Source organism: Heloderma suspectum, chromosome 2 (genome assembly GCF_057233095.1).
Source record: "Heloderma suspectum isolate Gila_16-S chromosome 2, 16-S_ref, whole genome shotgun sequence".
NCBI lineage: Eukaryota > Metazoa > Chordata > Lepidosauria > Squamata > Helodermatidae > Heloderma > Heloderma suspectum.
The window spans coordinates 375,224,168-375,240,663 of NC_139459.1; the positions used below are offsets into that span (position 1 = coordinate 375,224,168).

The 16,496-nt window shown below is 51.9% G+C and overlaps 1 protein-coding gene across 2 annotated transcripts; it reads left to right on the plus strand.

Annotated features, from left to right (window-relative positions):
- Positions 1-1,603: 1,603 nt before the first annotated feature.
- LOC146356218 (uncharacterized) lies at positions 1,604-11,552 on the plus strand. 2 transcript variants are annotated; one of them, XM_084831239.1, is made up of 6 exons: positions 1,604-1,756; positions 3,560-4,155; positions 4,492-4,618; positions 5,320-5,402; positions 5,853-5,979; positions 7,204-11,552. In XM_084831239.1, exons 2-6 carry the CDS (start codon positions 3,712-3,714, stop codon positions 9,072-9,074), a joined length of 2,652 nt encoding a protein of 883 aa, XP_084687365.1. In that variant the 5' UTR covers positions 1,604-1,756; positions 3,560-3,711; the 3' UTR covers positions 9,075-11,552. The 2 variants fall into 2 exon arrangements, with proteins under 2 accessions (XP_084687365.1, XP_084687364.1); XM_084831238.1 differs by having other exon boundaries at positions 5,320-5,979.
- Positions 11,553-16,496: the final 4,944 nt, after the last annotated feature.

Here is a 16,496-nt window from a genome sequence, read left to right on the forward strand (position 1 = left end):
TCTGGTAGTCGCATCTCTTTAAGAATTTGCCAGAGTTTGTTGTAATCCACACAATCAAAGGCTTTAGCGTAGTCAATGAAGCAGAAATAGACGTTTTTCTGGAATTCTCTTGCTTTCTCCATGATCCAGCGAATGTTGGAGAATGAGGCCTTCTCAATGGGGCAGAGATCAATGCTTTCATCTGGCTGAGATCACACAATGCAGCATCTCTTCCACTGGTCTATCGGTAAGCTCCCATGCCTCCACCCCCACCAGTCCCATATGGCAGGAATAGGCAACGACCAGGGCCAGCCCTACCGTTAAGCAGAGTGAGGAAGTCACCTCAGGTGGCACAAGCTGGGAGGTGGCAGGCAGGTGTCGGAGGAGAGACTTGAGTGCCGAGCAACCTGCCCTGTGCCCCCTAAGCTAGCCGGCTACTTCAGGCGTTGCGGAGGATGCTGTCCCACTGTCAGTGTTGATGGAATAGCCCGTTTGGCCTTTGTCCATGGAACAGGAGAGGGCGCCATCTTGTTCTTTGCCTCAGGCACCAAAATGTCTTGGGCCAGCCCTGAAGCAGCCCTAGAGGCGTTTTGGCCTACAACTTCCATAAGCCCCAGCCAGCCTGGGTGATGGCCAGAGATTGTGCTCCAAAACATCAAGGGTGGGGTCCAGGGTCTCCCTTATACAAGAGGAAGGGCTCTGCTGGCAGAAGGTCGCTCTGCCCAGTTTGGGGGGATGTTTATTTATTTAGCATCTTTCGACTCCACCTAATGCCCAGCGTTTCTGGGCAGATTACAGCTCCCATCATCCCTCAGCCAGCATGGCTTGTCTGCTTGTCTTATGGATCCTGGCTCGTTTGGGCACAACACGCCACCATCCCTGGTTCAGACAGACCACTGAACCACCCTTCCCAACCCAGTGCCCTCCAGATGTGTTGGACTACATGTCCCAGCATTCCTGACCACAGGCCATGCCCGCTGAGGATTGTGGGAGCTGTAGTCCAACACAGCTGGGCAGCACCAGGATGTATGGTATGAATGCGTTGTTACATCTGCGGCCTGCCTGTTTTCCTCCTGCAAGGAACCGTAACGCAGCTCACACGCTCCTCCTCCTCTCCCTTCTTATCCTCACGACAGCACTGTGCGGCTGCTCGGCTGACAGAGCCACTGACTGGCCGCGTCGCCCAGTGAGCTTCGTGGCCTCGAACCGGGCTCTCCGGAGTCCCAGTCCAGCACTCGAACTAGTCTGCCACGCTGGCCGCGGAAGGGGGATCCAGACAGCAGGCCTGCAGGGCTGGTTTCCTTCCCTGCAGGGCAGTCAGGGAAGAGGCCGGCCCACTGCGCGCCGGGAACTGAGCAACCTCGTCCGCGGGGGCTTGGAAGGGGGCCGCGCTGCGGTTACTTTCTCCGCGGGAACTTGGGCCCCGGCGAGGCCTGGGCAGTCTGCAGCCAGCGCGGCCTCCGGGACTTCTCCCTTCTCTCCCCGCCGCCCGTTGCGGGAGCACCGTCTCCGCGCTCTCGCTCCTGCCGGCGTAGGACACAACCGGGCGCAGCGAGCAGCGCGTCCTCCCGCGGCGCGGCGCCGCGTCCTCCGCGCGAGGCCGCCTGCGAGCAAAGCCGCGCTCGTTCCTCCTCCGCGGGGAGGGCGGCCCCTGGGCAGTAGCCTCCCGCCGCTTGGGCAGGGCGCGCCGGGGAGCTGGGGCCGCCCTTCCTCCTCCGCGGGCCGGGGCGCTCGCCTCCCGCGCCAGCCCTCGCCTCCGCGGCCCCCCTGCGCGCCGGTGAGTGGGGGGGCGCGGGGGTGCCGGGGGGGGCGCGGCGGGGCCCGGGGAGGAAGGTGCCGGCCTGGGCGGGGGCAGGAGGGCGCCGACCTGCCGGGGCGGCGCCGCGACAGAGCCCCGGACCTCGGCCGCCCCCCCGAGGCCCGCGCAGCCGACGAAGTGGGGCGGGTTTGAATCGCCGCCACATGAGTGCAGATCTGCGCTCGGAAGCGGGAGAACGGGGGCCCGATCCGGCGAATCATCGAAATCAAATCCCCCCCGGGCGCGCCCTCGTCTGCTCCAGGAGCAACGGTGCAGACGTGCGAGGCAGGCGAGGATGTGAGCGTGGCCGCGTCAGCGCTGATGCTTCATTGGCGCAGAAGACTTGAGGCGCGGCCCCGTGCCTGTTCTGGGCCGAGAAAGGCCCTCCAGCCCCAACGTGCGCCAGCCAGCCCCATCAGTCAGCGTCGTTCATGGCCCCGGGTTCTAGTATGGGGGGGGGGGTCTCCAGCGTGGCTGGCAAGGGCATGCTGGGGTTTAGGATTTTCCTCGGTCTAAACGGGCATAAGGTTGCACCGTTAACGTAATGTTCTGTGGTTCCCCCAACCGTCCGGAGAGGCTGCGGAGGGTGCAGCGGTACAGCTGGAAAAGCAAGGGCAGAAAGGGGCGGCTAAGACGACCGAGGGGCTGGAGCAGCTCCCCTGTGAGGGAAGGTTACAGCAGCTGGGATGGTTAGCTGAGTGGCAGCGTGGTTCAGGACTGGCGAAGGAGGTTTGAGTTTTCCAGCGTGGAGCGTGCTGCTGCAAGACGCTGCGGTGCTCGCCACAAGCTTAGATGGCTTTCAAAAAGCGTGGGGTAGGGGGGTCAGACAACTCCAGGAAGAAAATTCTGCCAATGGTTACTAGTTATGACGGCTGTAGATTACCTCCAAGATTGGGGGCAGTAAACCGGGGAGTGGGGAGCAGCGGTGGACGAGGGCTGTGGCTCTCGTGCGCTGCAAGGAAAGGTCGCAACGTCCGGGACTCTTAGCTTAGAAAAGAGGTGGGTGAGGGGAGATACGACAGAGGTCTGCAAAGCAATGCACGGGTCGCAGCAAGTTCACATTGTGAGGCAGGGAGACTGCATCATCTACACGATGCAGAAGAAATACAGAAGAACGCCAGAAGAGCCCTGCTGGATCAGACCGAGGGCCCCTCCGGTCCCGCCCTCTGTTCATGCAGCGGTCCACCAGCTGTCAACCAGGAACCACAAGCAGGAGAGCAGTGCAACAGCACCCCCCCACCCATGTTCCCCAGCAACTGTTGCACATAGGCACCCTGCCTGCGACACTGCAGGTAGCATGTAGCCATCCATCGATCACCTCCTCCAGGAATTTGCCCACCCCCCCTTTAAAGCCATCCAAAGTGGTCGGCATCACTACGCCTGGTGGTAGCGAATTCCATAGAGAAAAATGTCTCCCTATCCATTCTCCCTGTGCCATGCATAGTTTTCTACACCTCTATCACGTCTCCCCTCACTCGCCTGTTTTCTAAGCTAAACAATCCCAGATGTTGCAACCTTTCGTCATAGGGGAGTTGCTCCAGCCCCTTGATCATTTTAGTTGCCCTTTTCTGCCCGGCTTCCCACTCTACAATATCCTTTTTTAGGCGCGGTGACCAGAACTGTACACAGTATTCTAAGTGTGGTCACACCACGGATTGGTATAAGGGAAATATGGCCCTGACAGTTTCATATTCAGTAAATTAAAACTTCTCAGTCACATAGGTGAAGGAACCTTCCCCCAGTTTCTGGCTCCCCTTTCAGTGTTTGATTCCTTTCCTGCAGGGAAGAGACCCTGTAATTCGTGGGAATCAACCATCTTCTCCTCTTTGCCTTGACATGTTGGCTTTGCAAGATTTAATAGCCCCAGCAGTTTAATAGCCCCAGTTCCTGCCTTAAACCGCTTGGCAAAAGGTGAAGGTGATCTGTCCGCCCCGATGGAGGCTCCCTTGGACAACAACGTGGAGACAGAAAATCAAAATTTGGCTGGCCCAGAGACAAGGAAAGCCCCCCAAACCATCCACGTTGGAAGCTGTGGAGAACTCTGGGAAGCAGCTGTCCAGAAGCTTCTGGGTGAAGACTCCTTGAGCTCAGACAAACGGCGGCAGCATTTCAGGCAGTTTTGCTACCGGGAGGCCGAGGGGCCCCGAGAGGTCTGCAGCCGACTTCACCATCTTTGCTGTCGGTGGCTGAAGCCGGAGCGACACACCAAAAATCAGATCCTGGACCTGGTTATCGTAGAACAGTTCCTGACCGTCCTTCCACTGGAGATGGTGGGCTGGGTGAGAGAGTGTGGAGCAGAGACCAGCTCCCAGGCGGTGGCCCTGGCAGAAGGTTTCCTCCTGAGCCATGCAGAAGAGATGAGGCAGGAAACATGCAAGGTGAGAGGGATTCATCCTGGTGGTTTCAGATGGCCGGGGACATGAGCGAGGACATCCTAAAACAGACTCGCCCAACCTGATGCAGTCCAGATGTCTTGGTCTACAACTCCCAGCATGCCCCCGCTGGCATGTCTGGCTGAGGCATGCTGGGGGTTGTTGTCCAACACATCTGAAGGGCTTGGGTTACAAAAGCTGTCCCCAAAGAACCCTCCAGTTTCCCTTGATGCCTGTTAGGAAGAGGAGGACCCAACACCTTTCTTCACCTCACTCCCAGTCTTTGCATGTCCCCTAAGTCTTCTTCTCACTTCCTGCCTGGGATCCCTGTTGCTGTTTCAGGTCCAGGGGCCGTTGGTGCAAGAGGCCCCTGATTTCCCTGAGGCAGAGAAGGCTCCACCAGTCGCCCCACAGAGAGAGCCGTCCAGGTGGATCGTGCCGGAGGCTGGCGGAGGGACCACCTCCCTGGGTAAGATGGATGTGTCTCTCTGTGCTTGGCCTCCCTGCCTGGAATACGCCAGAAACCTGTGTGTGCTTCTCTTTTCCTCTGAACCCATCTAAAGCGTTTGGGAAAGGGCTGTCTCTCGGTGGTAAAGCACACGCCTGGTGCCTGGGAGGTCCCAGCTTCAGTCCCCGGCACGTCTAGGTAGCGCTGGGAAAGAACCCTGTCCAAAGGTCAGGATTCCGTCTCGGAGCAGCTCTCGGCGGCCGTGTGGCGTTCTTGACTCTTGACCAGTGAGAAAGGCCTTTTCAATAGGGCCTGTTCCACAGCAGGCAGCACCTCCACCAGACACAGGACCGCTGCCACCAGGACGGCTTCCTCAGGTTCAATATCTTTACTTCGTGAGCTGTTCGGACACATCCTGACCTGTATGATTCTCTTTATTTCTTTACCCTATTGTAGCTGCGAGCTGCGGGTGTAGGGTTTTTATAAAACCTAAAATATCTATCATTTAGAGGATTAAGATGTTCAACAGTAAGTAAGTCACTTTCAGACCTTATATCTATATATGTGTGTGTGTATCCTCTGCCACACTTAATTATCTTTTCAGTCCTGTACACTCAATTCTGTCTATCTCTTCCTTGTCCATTCTGAATTACGCAAGCAAAGCCCCCTGTGTATGGAAAATAAAAGTGATAATCTTCCATCTGCCTCTGTCTCCCTCGTAGGCAGTGAAGCGGTGCTGGCGATGCGCTCTGGGTCGTCTCCCCTTTGCGGTGGAGTGGAAAGAGCGGCCAGGCAGCCAGGCCAGGTAGGGAAGAAGTCCTGGGATTGGAGCGAGGACCTGCCTTCTGAGAGAAGAAACGCATCACTCACGGAAGGTCTATGCCCTTTTCGGCGGATCCCCCCTCCCCATCACAGCTCCCCCATTCAGTGGGGTCTCCTGTCTCTCTCTCTAGTGCTTTCAGGGGGCTGGAGGGGCTGCCATGGGAAGAGGGGGCTGGGAGGTTCACTTCCGCCAGCGCCGTTGATCCCGCTTCAATCCGGATACGAGCCTGGGTGTCTCCTCCTCTTGCACGTTTCTCTGAGCCTGGAAGGACCTGCCGGCAACCTTTGCTTCTTCCCTCTAGGAAGGCCGTTGCTGGCTCAGCGCCTGAACCTGCAGCGTCCTGGCCTTAACTCCCCGTGTGGATTTTGCTTAGAAGGGGAAGAAACGTCACGTTCACGTTTCTTCTCCTTCTCCCTCTTCTTCTTCTTTCAGGACCGAATAACCCTTGAGGAGGTGTCTGTGTCCTTCTCCGAGGAGGAGTGGGCTCTCTTGGATCCAGGCCAAAGGGCCCTGCACAGGGCAGTCATGGCGGAGAACTGGGGGATCGTGGCCTCTCTGGGTACGACTCCCCCCGTCCAGACGTTGCCAGTTCTTCCTCAGTGCCCAGCGTCCTCCTTTTCTGTGGGCCTCTGCCGTGGTTGGCGAGATCCTTACCTTGTGGCTCAGGGGCTGCCTCCTGCCTTGGCCCCAGACCGGGTCGATAACTCCAGTGTGGCCCCCCCTTCCGTGGCCAAGGAGCCCTGTGGAAACATTTAACGTTTTCTTTGGAGTCCTTCGAAGCAAATGCCCGAGGAACAGGGCTGCTTGACAGTGGAATCGACTGTCTCGGGAGGGGGGCGTTCATTGCAGGCACAAGTAACGGTGGGACAGGTCAAGCAGCCCGATATTTTGCTGTGGCAATTAAGATGAGGTCACAGTGCATTGATGGCTGAGGGTAACAGTTATGGGGCGATAACAGGCATGGCTACCGCTCAGGACGAGGTCCCCAACCTTTTTGGACCCGTGGGCACATTTGGGAATTTGAGTACCTGCTGTGGGCACCATCACAAAATGGCTGCCCTGGGAGGCATGGCCAGGGACAAGTAACCTGCCCAAAAGACTTGAGTACAAGGCAGAAGTGGGGGCTGAGCCTAAGGACACTGAGCAGCTCCTTTGAACCCACAATTTTCAGCACCGACAGTTACCTGTTTCCCAGCAATCCCAAGTGCTGTTAAGAAAGTGTGTGGGCTGGTTTTTCAGAAGTGAGAGGGGAAGGGCACCTTGGAGGGTGCCGAGAAAGGTGTTGGGGATGACGACAGGGGGGCATCGATCCCCACAGGCAGTACATTCTTTATCCCTGCACTGGAGAAACACTTTGGGTTTGGAGCAATGAGGCTGGTGGCTGTCATCTCAGTGGGGTCATGAATCCATTCTGGGATTCAGTCAGAACCAGCCAGAACTGGAGCTATCCAAGGGGCTGAACCTATTTTGGGTTAAACCCCAGAATAGAAGCACGGCCCCACTGAATCGGAGCCACCAGCCTCCACTGGGTTGGAGGTACTTAAGCCGAGGCTGGACAGCCATCTGACAGGGCTGTTGTAGCTGCATCCTGCAGTGCAGATTCTGCCATGAGCAGGCGGTTGGACTAAATGACCCCAGTTGTCCCACCAACGCCAGAATATTCTTCGGTAGATCAATGTCATTTACTTGGCTGAAGGCAACTCTACAGGGTCTCTGTTTCCTCATTTGAAGCTCCATCTTTTTCTTGGGCTCTTACTCCCTTCCTGTCTCTTCATTCGAACAGGTGATGGATGGGAGAGCAAGAGCGAGAAGGAAGCACCCAGTGGGTTACCGGAAGGAGCCATATGTAAAAATGGAAGACACCAGAGAAGGGGACAAAAACGGAAGCAACAAGAGGCATCTTCTGCTTATCAAGCTGGCGAAGTCTCAGTCCAAGGAAAAATAGCCAGTGGAAAGGAAGAGCATAAGTGCCCAGCGTGTGGGAAAAGCTTCCGTTATAAATCGAGCCTAAATTGTCATTGGAAAACTCACAGCGGGGAGAAACCATTTCAGTGCTCCGAGTGCGGAAAGAGCTTCTGTGAGAGGACAAACCTTGTGAAACACCAAGTAATCCACACAGGGGAGAAACCATTTCAGTGTCTGGAATGTGGAAAGAGCTTCCGTCGGAGGGAAAGCCTTACTGCCCATCAAAGAACCCACACAGGGGAGAAACCGTTTGAATGCCCTGATTGTGAAAAAAGCTTCTGTCAGAAGGCCAACCTCATTAAACACCAAATGATCCACACAGGAGTGAAACCATTTAAGTGCGTGGAGTGCGGAAAGAGCTTCCATTGGAGAAGAAACCTTACTGATCACCAAAGAACCCACACAGGGGAGAAACCATTTAAATGCCCTGAATGTGAAAAGAGCTTCTCTCAGAGGGCAACCCTCATTATCCACCAAACAATCCACACAGGAATAAAACCATTTCAGTGTCTGGAGTGTGGAAAGAGCTTCAGTCAGAGGGGAACCCTTACGGATCATCAAAGAACCCACACAGGGGAGAAACCATTTAAATGCTTGGAATGTGGGAAGAGCTTCCGTCAGAGCGGAACCCTGGTGGACCATCAAAGAACCCACACAGGGGAGAAACCATTTAAATGCCTGGAGTGCAGGAAGAGCTTTCGTCGGAGGGGAACACTTACTTCCCATCTAACTACCCACAGAGGCGAGAAATCTTTTCAGTGCTTGGTGCGTGGAAGGAGCTTCAGTCTGAGTGGAAAACTTACTGACCACCAAAGAACCTACACAGGGGAGAAACTGTTTAAATGCCTGGAGTGTGGAAAGAGCTTCAGTCGGAGGGGAACACTTACTGACCACCAAAGAACCCACACAGGGGAGAAACTTTTTAAATGCCTGGAGTGTGGAAAGAGCTTCAGTCAGAGGGGAAGACTTACTGACCACCAACGAATCCACACAGGGGAGAAACCATTTAAATGTCTGGAGTGTGGAAAGAGCTTCAGTCAGAGGGGAACACTTACTGACCACCAACGAACCCACACAGCGGAGAAACCATTTAAATGCCTGGAGTGTGGGGAGAGCTTCCGTCGGAGGGGAAACCTTACCCGGCACCAAAGGATCCACACAGGGGAAAAACCGTTTAAATGCTTGGATTGTGGGGAGAGCTTCTGTAGGAAGGAAAGGTTCATTAGACACCAGAACAACCTCACCGGTGAGCAATCATATGAGTGCTCAGTCTGTAGCAAAACCTTTACTGCTGAATTGTGCCTTTCTTGGCATCAGAGAACACACACAGGGCAGAGACCATATGAACGCCTGGAGCGTGGAAAGAGTTTTGGGCAGAGCTCAAACCTTACCGAACATCTCAGAGTTCACACGGGAGAGAAACCATTCAGATGTTTTGAATGTGGGAAGAGCTTTTCTCAGAGTTCTGGTCTCACCTCCAATCAATGGACACACACAGGAGGAAAAGTAGAGAAATGTCTGGACTGTGGAAAGTGCGTCAGGGAGACTACAACTCTCACTTCACATCTTAGAATCCATTTGAAGGATCCCTGTATAAAGAACCAGAGCCAGCTTAAATCTTTGGCAACAGCAACAAAGAATCATGCGGCACCTTCAGAGCATAAGAAGAGCGGCACCTTTAGAGCATAAGAAGAGCCGTGCTGGATCAGAGCAATGGTCCATTCAGTCCAGCATTCCACTTACTCAGTGGCCTGGAAACCCATAAGCAGGACACGAGTGCAACAGCACCCTCCCACTCATGTTCCCCAGCAAGTGGTGTCTATAGGCATCCTGCCTCTGATGCTGGAGGTAGCATATGGCCATCAGGACTAGTAGCCGTTGCTAGCCTTCTCCTCCAGGAATTTGTCCAACCCCCTTTTAAAGCCATCCAAATTGGTGGCCATCACCAGGTATTGTGGTAGCAAACTCCATAGTCTATGCGCTGTGTGAAGAAGTCCTTCCCTTTATCTCCCCTTAAAGTCCAATAAATGGAATGTGAGCTCAGTTTTCATGGGAAGTTTCCAATGAGGGAAACTCTTGCTTTCCGAAAATGAGTGTCACTCTCGAATGCTAGAGCAGTCTGCCAGGCGTTCTTGGTTTTTAAATTAAGTGGAGAAGGTGCTTCTAGGATCCACCTGTTCTGTGATACTTATGTTTAATGGGATGTTTTAGCTATTTATAACGAACAACAGTGCACATTTTATCCAGTGTTTTAGCAGAGGGGCCGTTAGCTCAGTGGTAGAGCCCCCGCTTGGCATGCAGAAGGTCCCGGGTTTGATCCCCAGCTTCCCCAGGAAGGGCAAGGAAAGAGTCCCCTGTGAAACCTTGGCAAGCCGCTGCTGGTCCATGTTGACAATACTGGGCCAGATGGACCAAGAGACTCGGGTGCAGGCAGCTTCCTGTGTCCCTAAAAACGGCAGAGCACCAAGAAGAGCAGCTGGCAGACTGGTCTTTTATTTTTGCCATGTTTCTATATGCTATTTTCTATTGCTTTGTATTCATAAGCCTTTAGCTAGCTGAGTTCAGACTAGATTCCCTCACATCCCTTTCCTCCATCTGTGCCTGTCAATCTATGAGTCTTATCTTTCCTTTCAATAAAGTTGTTCCTTTAATTCCTGCCCTTTCTCCTATATTCACTTAGATTCTTTCTAGAACCTTCCTGAAAGGCCCAAATCAGTAGCCTTGTAGACCAGGAGGCACCAAGGTGAACTTTGCACGGTCTCTCGAGTTCCTGTATAAAGAACAGCCTTTTGTAACTGAATGTAAGAATCTGAACACCGGACGTAACCAGTCACAAACGTTTCAGATGTTGCATTTGTAGAAGCGTCCTCCAAGATTTATGTTGGTCTTGGTCACTCAATGTTCCCTCTATGAACCGCTGAAGAATTTGTAGGGAGGTGGAGATGAAGAGTGAATGAGTTTGTTTAGAGAAGGGCCTCGCAATTGAGGATCAGCGTAGAAGAAGGTAAACGATTTTCTAAACAAGAGCACCGTTTATCATAAAGGCGGAAGCTGTAATGATAACAAAAGAATGCTTCATGGTCATTGGAAAAGACCTTGAGGGTAATTGACAACAATCGTTCAGGGATGGGACATGATGAACTATAAAAAATTGGCAACATTGAGGCCTTTCAGGCGTAGACTCCTGAGCATGTACAAAGTTTAAAGCTTCTTCCGGGAGGAAGGAACCAATGGACAATTGGACCCGACACTGCGGTTTGTCAGTTTCCCTGGCCCAAAAGCAGCACATGTTCAGGTCCAGCCTGGCTTCGGTTGTCTGTGCTCTGGTAATCTCCAAGTTAGATTACTGCAATGCGCTCTACGTGGGGCTGCCTTTGAAGACGGTTCAGAAGCTGCAGCTCGTGCCAGACGGATAATGGGGACCAGAAGGTCCAAACATATGAGACCGACTGGCCCACTTGCCCTGGCTGCCTGTGTGTTTCCAAGCCCGATTCGAGGTGCTGATTTTCACCTATAAAGCCTTACATGGCTTGGGACCACAATACCTGACAATGCCTTTCCTGACACGAATGACTCATAGACTACTCCCAAGATCTAAGGTCCTCCTCTGGCCGCCTGCTCTGAGGGAAGCTCGGAAGACAGCAACAAGGGAGAGCCTTCTCGGTGGTAGCCCCCAGTTATGGCATCATGGTGGTTTGCTTGAGATTGTGTGTTTGAAGTGGTTTAGATATATGTTCCCTTGTGTATTTTGTCTATGTGTTTTTTGTAAATGGCTTTTAATCTCTCTGTCTACTGTATTTTAATGTGTTTAATTCTTGTAAACCACCCAGACAGCTTTGGCTATGGGGTGGTATAGAAATGTAATGAATAAATAAATATTGGGGCTGGAAAGTCAAACTTGTGTCCATATTAATTTGGGAACTGTAGTTCAACTTGGGCCTTGCAGTAAATCCTCAACCTTCTCTCAAATATCTTCATATCTGTCTCCACCTGTATAAGGTTCTCTGGTTATCTCAGCCTGTTCAACTGGAGAAATCATAAATATAATTCAAAATAGGGTGTTAGTTGGTCATCCCTTTTTGGCTGCCTTCCAGTTGACCAATTCTCATGAAACACACGTCATTGAAAAGCTCTTGACACACAGTTTCCACAAATTACAACTCCAAAATGGTGGCGCGCACACAATTGAAGGATTTTTGAAGTATTTTTATCCTGTCCCTCAGCCATAAAGGTTTCCAGAGCGGCTTACGTATAATCAGCAAAACAAGATAGTCCCTGCCCACAACAGAGGCTCTCATGAGCCAAGGAAACAGACAAGGCAGACAAAACAGCCCAGTCGGCAGAGCTGCGTATGGCTTGCTCTTGCATCAGGGCTGCCGGAGGTAAAGAACAAGATGGCCCTGCGGAGGATTGCTGGAACTCCTTCCAACCTTCCTGCAAGGCAGGACCGCTCTGGAATTAATTCCAACTCTCTGGCCAAATAGGACTGGCCAAGCCTGGCCTTCCAGTCCCCTCAAAATAGTAGCCCCCCTCCTAGGCCAAGCGGCACTGAAATTAGCAATGAGGTTATGCAGAGGAATCACACCAACTAAAGGCTGGATAAAGGTTTATTAGATTTTTAAAGGTGAAGAATGGAAGTAGCAAATTGTACGAAGGGTACAAGCCAAATTACTGAAACATACACAGGAAGCCTTACAGACGCACAGCCAGGCAAAATAATAGAGCTCCCTGGCCGATTCTCAACATACCTAAGGGACTCCCAGGACAGCATCCAGCTGTCAGCGGGTCCGAGACCCTCCAGAGCAAAGGGAGGCCCCACGCCTCTCCCTCAGCCCGCTTTTGAAGCCCAGCCCCGGCACGCAGGGCAGATTTCCCTTAGCCAGTCACTGGCTCAGCCCCTGGTGGGCTGCCCTGGCCTCCGAGAGGCGGGCACCCCACAACCCAGCTGCGCTCACCCCCAATTAGCAGGGACTCCGCCTGGCCTTGAGCAGAGGGCCCAGGAGCCTCTAGACAACACGCCGTCCCAGGGGGCTGCATGGCCATGACAGCCCGGCCTCATCCCGTGGTGGAAAACAGGCCGTCATTCCTGACAGGCGCCCTCTCCCGTTCCATGCACAAAAGCCGACTGGGCTGCTTCTGGCAATGGGACAGCATCCTGCGCTGCACCTCAAGGAGCAGGTTAGCATAGGGGGCTCAGGGCAGGCCGCTTGGCACTCGGCTCGCTCCTCCCACATCTAGCTCCTGCCTCCAAGCATGTGTGCCTGAGGCGACCGCTGCTCTCTGCCTAATGGTGGGGCCAGCGCTGTCTTATGCCATTTCCCTGCGCAGTTCCTCCACTCCACCATGACCTAGAGCCGATGTGTAGACTCAGCCCAGTTATTCACCCCTCTCCCAGCAACCTCTACCCCCTGCACTGACCCATTCCACTTTGTGGGATGGAGCTCCCTGCAGACGTTTTGGCGTAGTTGCAGGTGGCTGGAGAGAGAGGTAGTGACAGAAAATGTCCATCCATTAACATCCTTAAGTGAACTTATCTTAGGATCCAAGCAGTATAGTTTTGGCAGGTGCTCTTCTGTATCTGGTGTGACTTACTGCAGAGTTGGTTTAAATAGAGAAAGCGTGGCAACACAGCATTTCGTATTGCAGGCAATAAACGCAGGCTAGAGCCAGTTTAGAAGCCGTTCGAATCAACTTCCTTTCTTAGTGCTTTTATACATATCGTCAGAGAAGGCTATCCAACATGGTTTCACTTCAAGCTCCCCCTATCGCTAGCTGTGTGAGTGCATGTGAGCGGAGGCATGAGATATGGTTACTTGCTTCCTTTCCGGAGAGAGCACACGGTACTGCTTGTTCCAGAGGCAGAGGAAGAAGGAAGAGGAAGGGGAGGGAGCAGGAAATAGTAACTGATCAAGCTAGAGGACATTCTTTATCGCCCTCTAGTGTCTGGAAGCATGCGGAGTTGTTCCTATTAACCAGCACTATGCTGCTGCTTCTCACTGCTCGTAGCATGTTTTGATGTTTGGGGCTGGAACAGATGTTCTTGTTCTGGTCTCAGATAAACTCTGCCTGCAAACTACTCTGGTTCAGAGAGAAGGGAGGTGGTGGGCTCCCCCACACTGGAGGCATTCAAGACGAGGCTGGACAGCCTCCTGTCAGGGATGCTTTGACTGGGATTCCTACGCTGAGCAGGGGGCTGGACTCAATGGTCTTAGAGGCCCTTTCCAACCCTACTGTTCTATGGTTCTATGAAGCTCTCTCTAAACCCCTTCCTGCCGCCTCCTCACCCATCTGGCTGAAGTGATGCTGAACTAAGCTAGGCCCAGAGCCTAACTCCTTTAAATAAGATTTCACATGGAGTAGCCATGCCCTATTGTATATATTCTGTGGGCTGAGAACAGCTTGCATTAGAACAGCCCTACAATGTAGCCTAGCCTGTTGATATCGCAGGTTAAAGGCAGGGCTGAAGCTGAGAGAGGGAGAGAGAGCGAGATAATTGTTTATTTTATTATTTATTTACGAGGATTTTCAAACCGCATCTTTACACCTAAAATTTCAAAGCTGCGTACACAATTCGTAGGAACATAAAAATAAGGACCAATATGTAGAATGTTTTATACCTACGTAAGATGATAGACTACAGAAATACACTTCAGAAATACGCTTCAGAAATACGCTCAGGCTGCGCACCTGATCCTTCAGGCGAAGCGTAACCCCATCCAGAACAGGTAGCTTACCTATCTCCTGGACGTGCATTATTTGCTTAAATAATAAATACATACATAATTTTGGTCACAATCCCATGGCCACTAGACAGCGGCCAGAGGGCCGTAGCATCGGTCAGTTCCCGGGGAAGCGGCTCCCCACCCCCTCCCCTGCAGTCCTGTAGGTGGCGTGGATCATCCCCGCGGTCTGCGCTCATAAGAGCAGTGCGGAGCGAGGCAAAAGGGGGTGTTCCCGGGGGCTGGGAGTTCAACTATACAGAACTAGTTATTTATTCATGAAACGTATACCCAGCTCTTCAAATATTTTTCCCAGGCACACCCCCCCCCACACACACACACTGTTTGTCTATCTATAGATATATATATATTCACACACTCATAGACACACAGCAAATAAAAGGAGAATAAACCCAGTTATATCAGGGATTAAAAGTTCTTATTAAAAGGCCTGGGTAAAGAAAGTAGGATACAATACTGTGAGTAAAGTAATATACAACAACCCTGCAGTATAGTCCAGTGTTGTTATTGTAGTCTCACAGTGAATATTTGGTTAAGGGAATTGCAGGCTTGGAGGTGCGGTGAAGTTGGGTGCAACAGCGGCGGCACTGGGAGATTCCCTGTGGGGAATTTTTGCAATTGAAACCATCCCCCACAGTTCAGGATGTCGGAGAAATCCGCAAAGGATTCAAATGAGATCAGATTTCTATGAATCCTACCCATGGATTCTACAGTGGACCAGCTTTTTCCAGCTTGTGTGGATTCTGCCATTTTATTTTATTTTCTGCAATGTCTTTAAGAAGGGATTGCCCAATTTGGCTAATTGCTGGCGGTTCAATACAGCTAATGCTTCTTTTAAACGTACATTTTGGCAATGTTCAATAGTTGGTTCTTTTAGGGAGGAGGTTATTACACAGATAAATACAGGGGTTACATATTTAACCTGTGCGAACACCGAGAGCATTCACAATATCCTTCTCTTCCCCACCACCACCCCGAAACCAGGAGAATAAACCGGAGTTCCAAAGCTGCTTCTAGATGAGGCTTTTAATGTGCAATCACCCTGCCTCATTCTCAGAATTTTACAGAGGGGTGGGAGGGTCCAGGTGTTGTCGTCATACTCTTGCAATCTTCCAGGTTTTTCCTGCTGCGGCTTTGGCCTTTTTTCTTACAGAGAAAAATCCATTGAGGCAGAAGAGACTGAACAGTTGTGCAACGTCTTCTGAGAAGATACAGTGTCAGTGATGGCCACCAATTTGGATGGCTTTAAAAAGGGATTGGACAAATTCATAGAGGAGAAGGCTATCAATGGCTACTAATCCTGGTGGCTCTCTGCTACCTCCAGTATCAGAGGCAGTTGCTGGGGAACATGGGTGGGAGGGCGCTGTTTGTTTATGTTATTTTATTTATTACATTTATATCCCACCTTTTTTCCTCCTTAAGGAACCCAAGGCAGCGTACATAATCCTTCTCTTCTCCATTTTATCCTCACGACAACAACCCTGTGAGGTAGGTTGGGCTGAGAGTCAGTGACTGGCCCAAAGTCATCCAGGGAGCTTCATGGCTGAGTGGAGACTAGAACCTGGGTCTCCTGACTCCTAGTCCAACACTCTAGGCACTACACCATGCAGGCTGTTGCGCTCATGCCCTGCTTGTGGGTTTCCCGTGGGCAGCTGGTTGGCCACTGTGTAAACAGCATGCCGGACTAGATGGACCCTTGGCCTGATCCAGCAGGGCTCTTCTGATGACCATTGTTCATAGCACCTAGTTAAACTATGGAATTTGCTACCACAGGACTAGATGGTCTCTTGTTCTGAACCGGCAGGGCTCTTTTTATGTGCTTATGATAGCTAGCGCTAGGAGTCCTCCATCTGCCTGAGATATTATGCCTCATTACCTTCCAGCTCCCTTCTACTCAGTGGTCCACCACCACCCTTGCACCCAAACCCACACACAGCTCACCAGTCAAGGCCCTCACCAACCAGCGGTGTCCTCAATGAAGTCCACGAAAGTGTGGCTGAGGAGCTCTTCTTTCAGCCCCCACCTTCCTCCTACTTTATTTGGCAGATTGGTCTGAGGGGCAGGGTCCTATTTTCCATATGTGTCCACGTGAAATGCTGATTGTAATATTATTAGACCACTGAAGAAAATCACTGTATGGTCAACACACACCTATTATTATTTATTAACCATGTTTATATGCTGCTTCTCATTTGAAACAAATACCGTCAACTGTTTGGTCAAAAGTCTGGTGTCTTGTATACATGAGCATTTTCATTTTATTTATTCATTACATTTATATCCCGCCTTTTTTCCTCCTTAAGGAACCCAAGGCGGCATACATAATCCTTCTCCTCTCCATTTTATCCTCACAACAACAACCCTGTGAGGT

What these genes read in the sequence shown, in the direction of transcription:
- LOC146356218 (XM_084831238.1), top strand. Translation starts at nt 3,712, where the DNA reads ATGGAGGCTCCCTTGGACAACAACGTGGAGACAGAAAATCAAAATTTG. An exon ending in CGGAGGGACCACCTCCCTGG is followed by an intron (nt 4,619 to 5,319) that starts GTAAGATGGATG and finishes TCTCCCTCGTAG; the next exon opens with GCAGTGAAGCGGTGCTGGCG. An exon ending in GGGGATCGTGGCCTCTCTGG is followed by an intron (nt 5,980 to 7,203) that starts GTACGACTCCCC and finishes TCATTCGAACAG; the next exon opens with GTGATGGATGGGAGAGCAAG.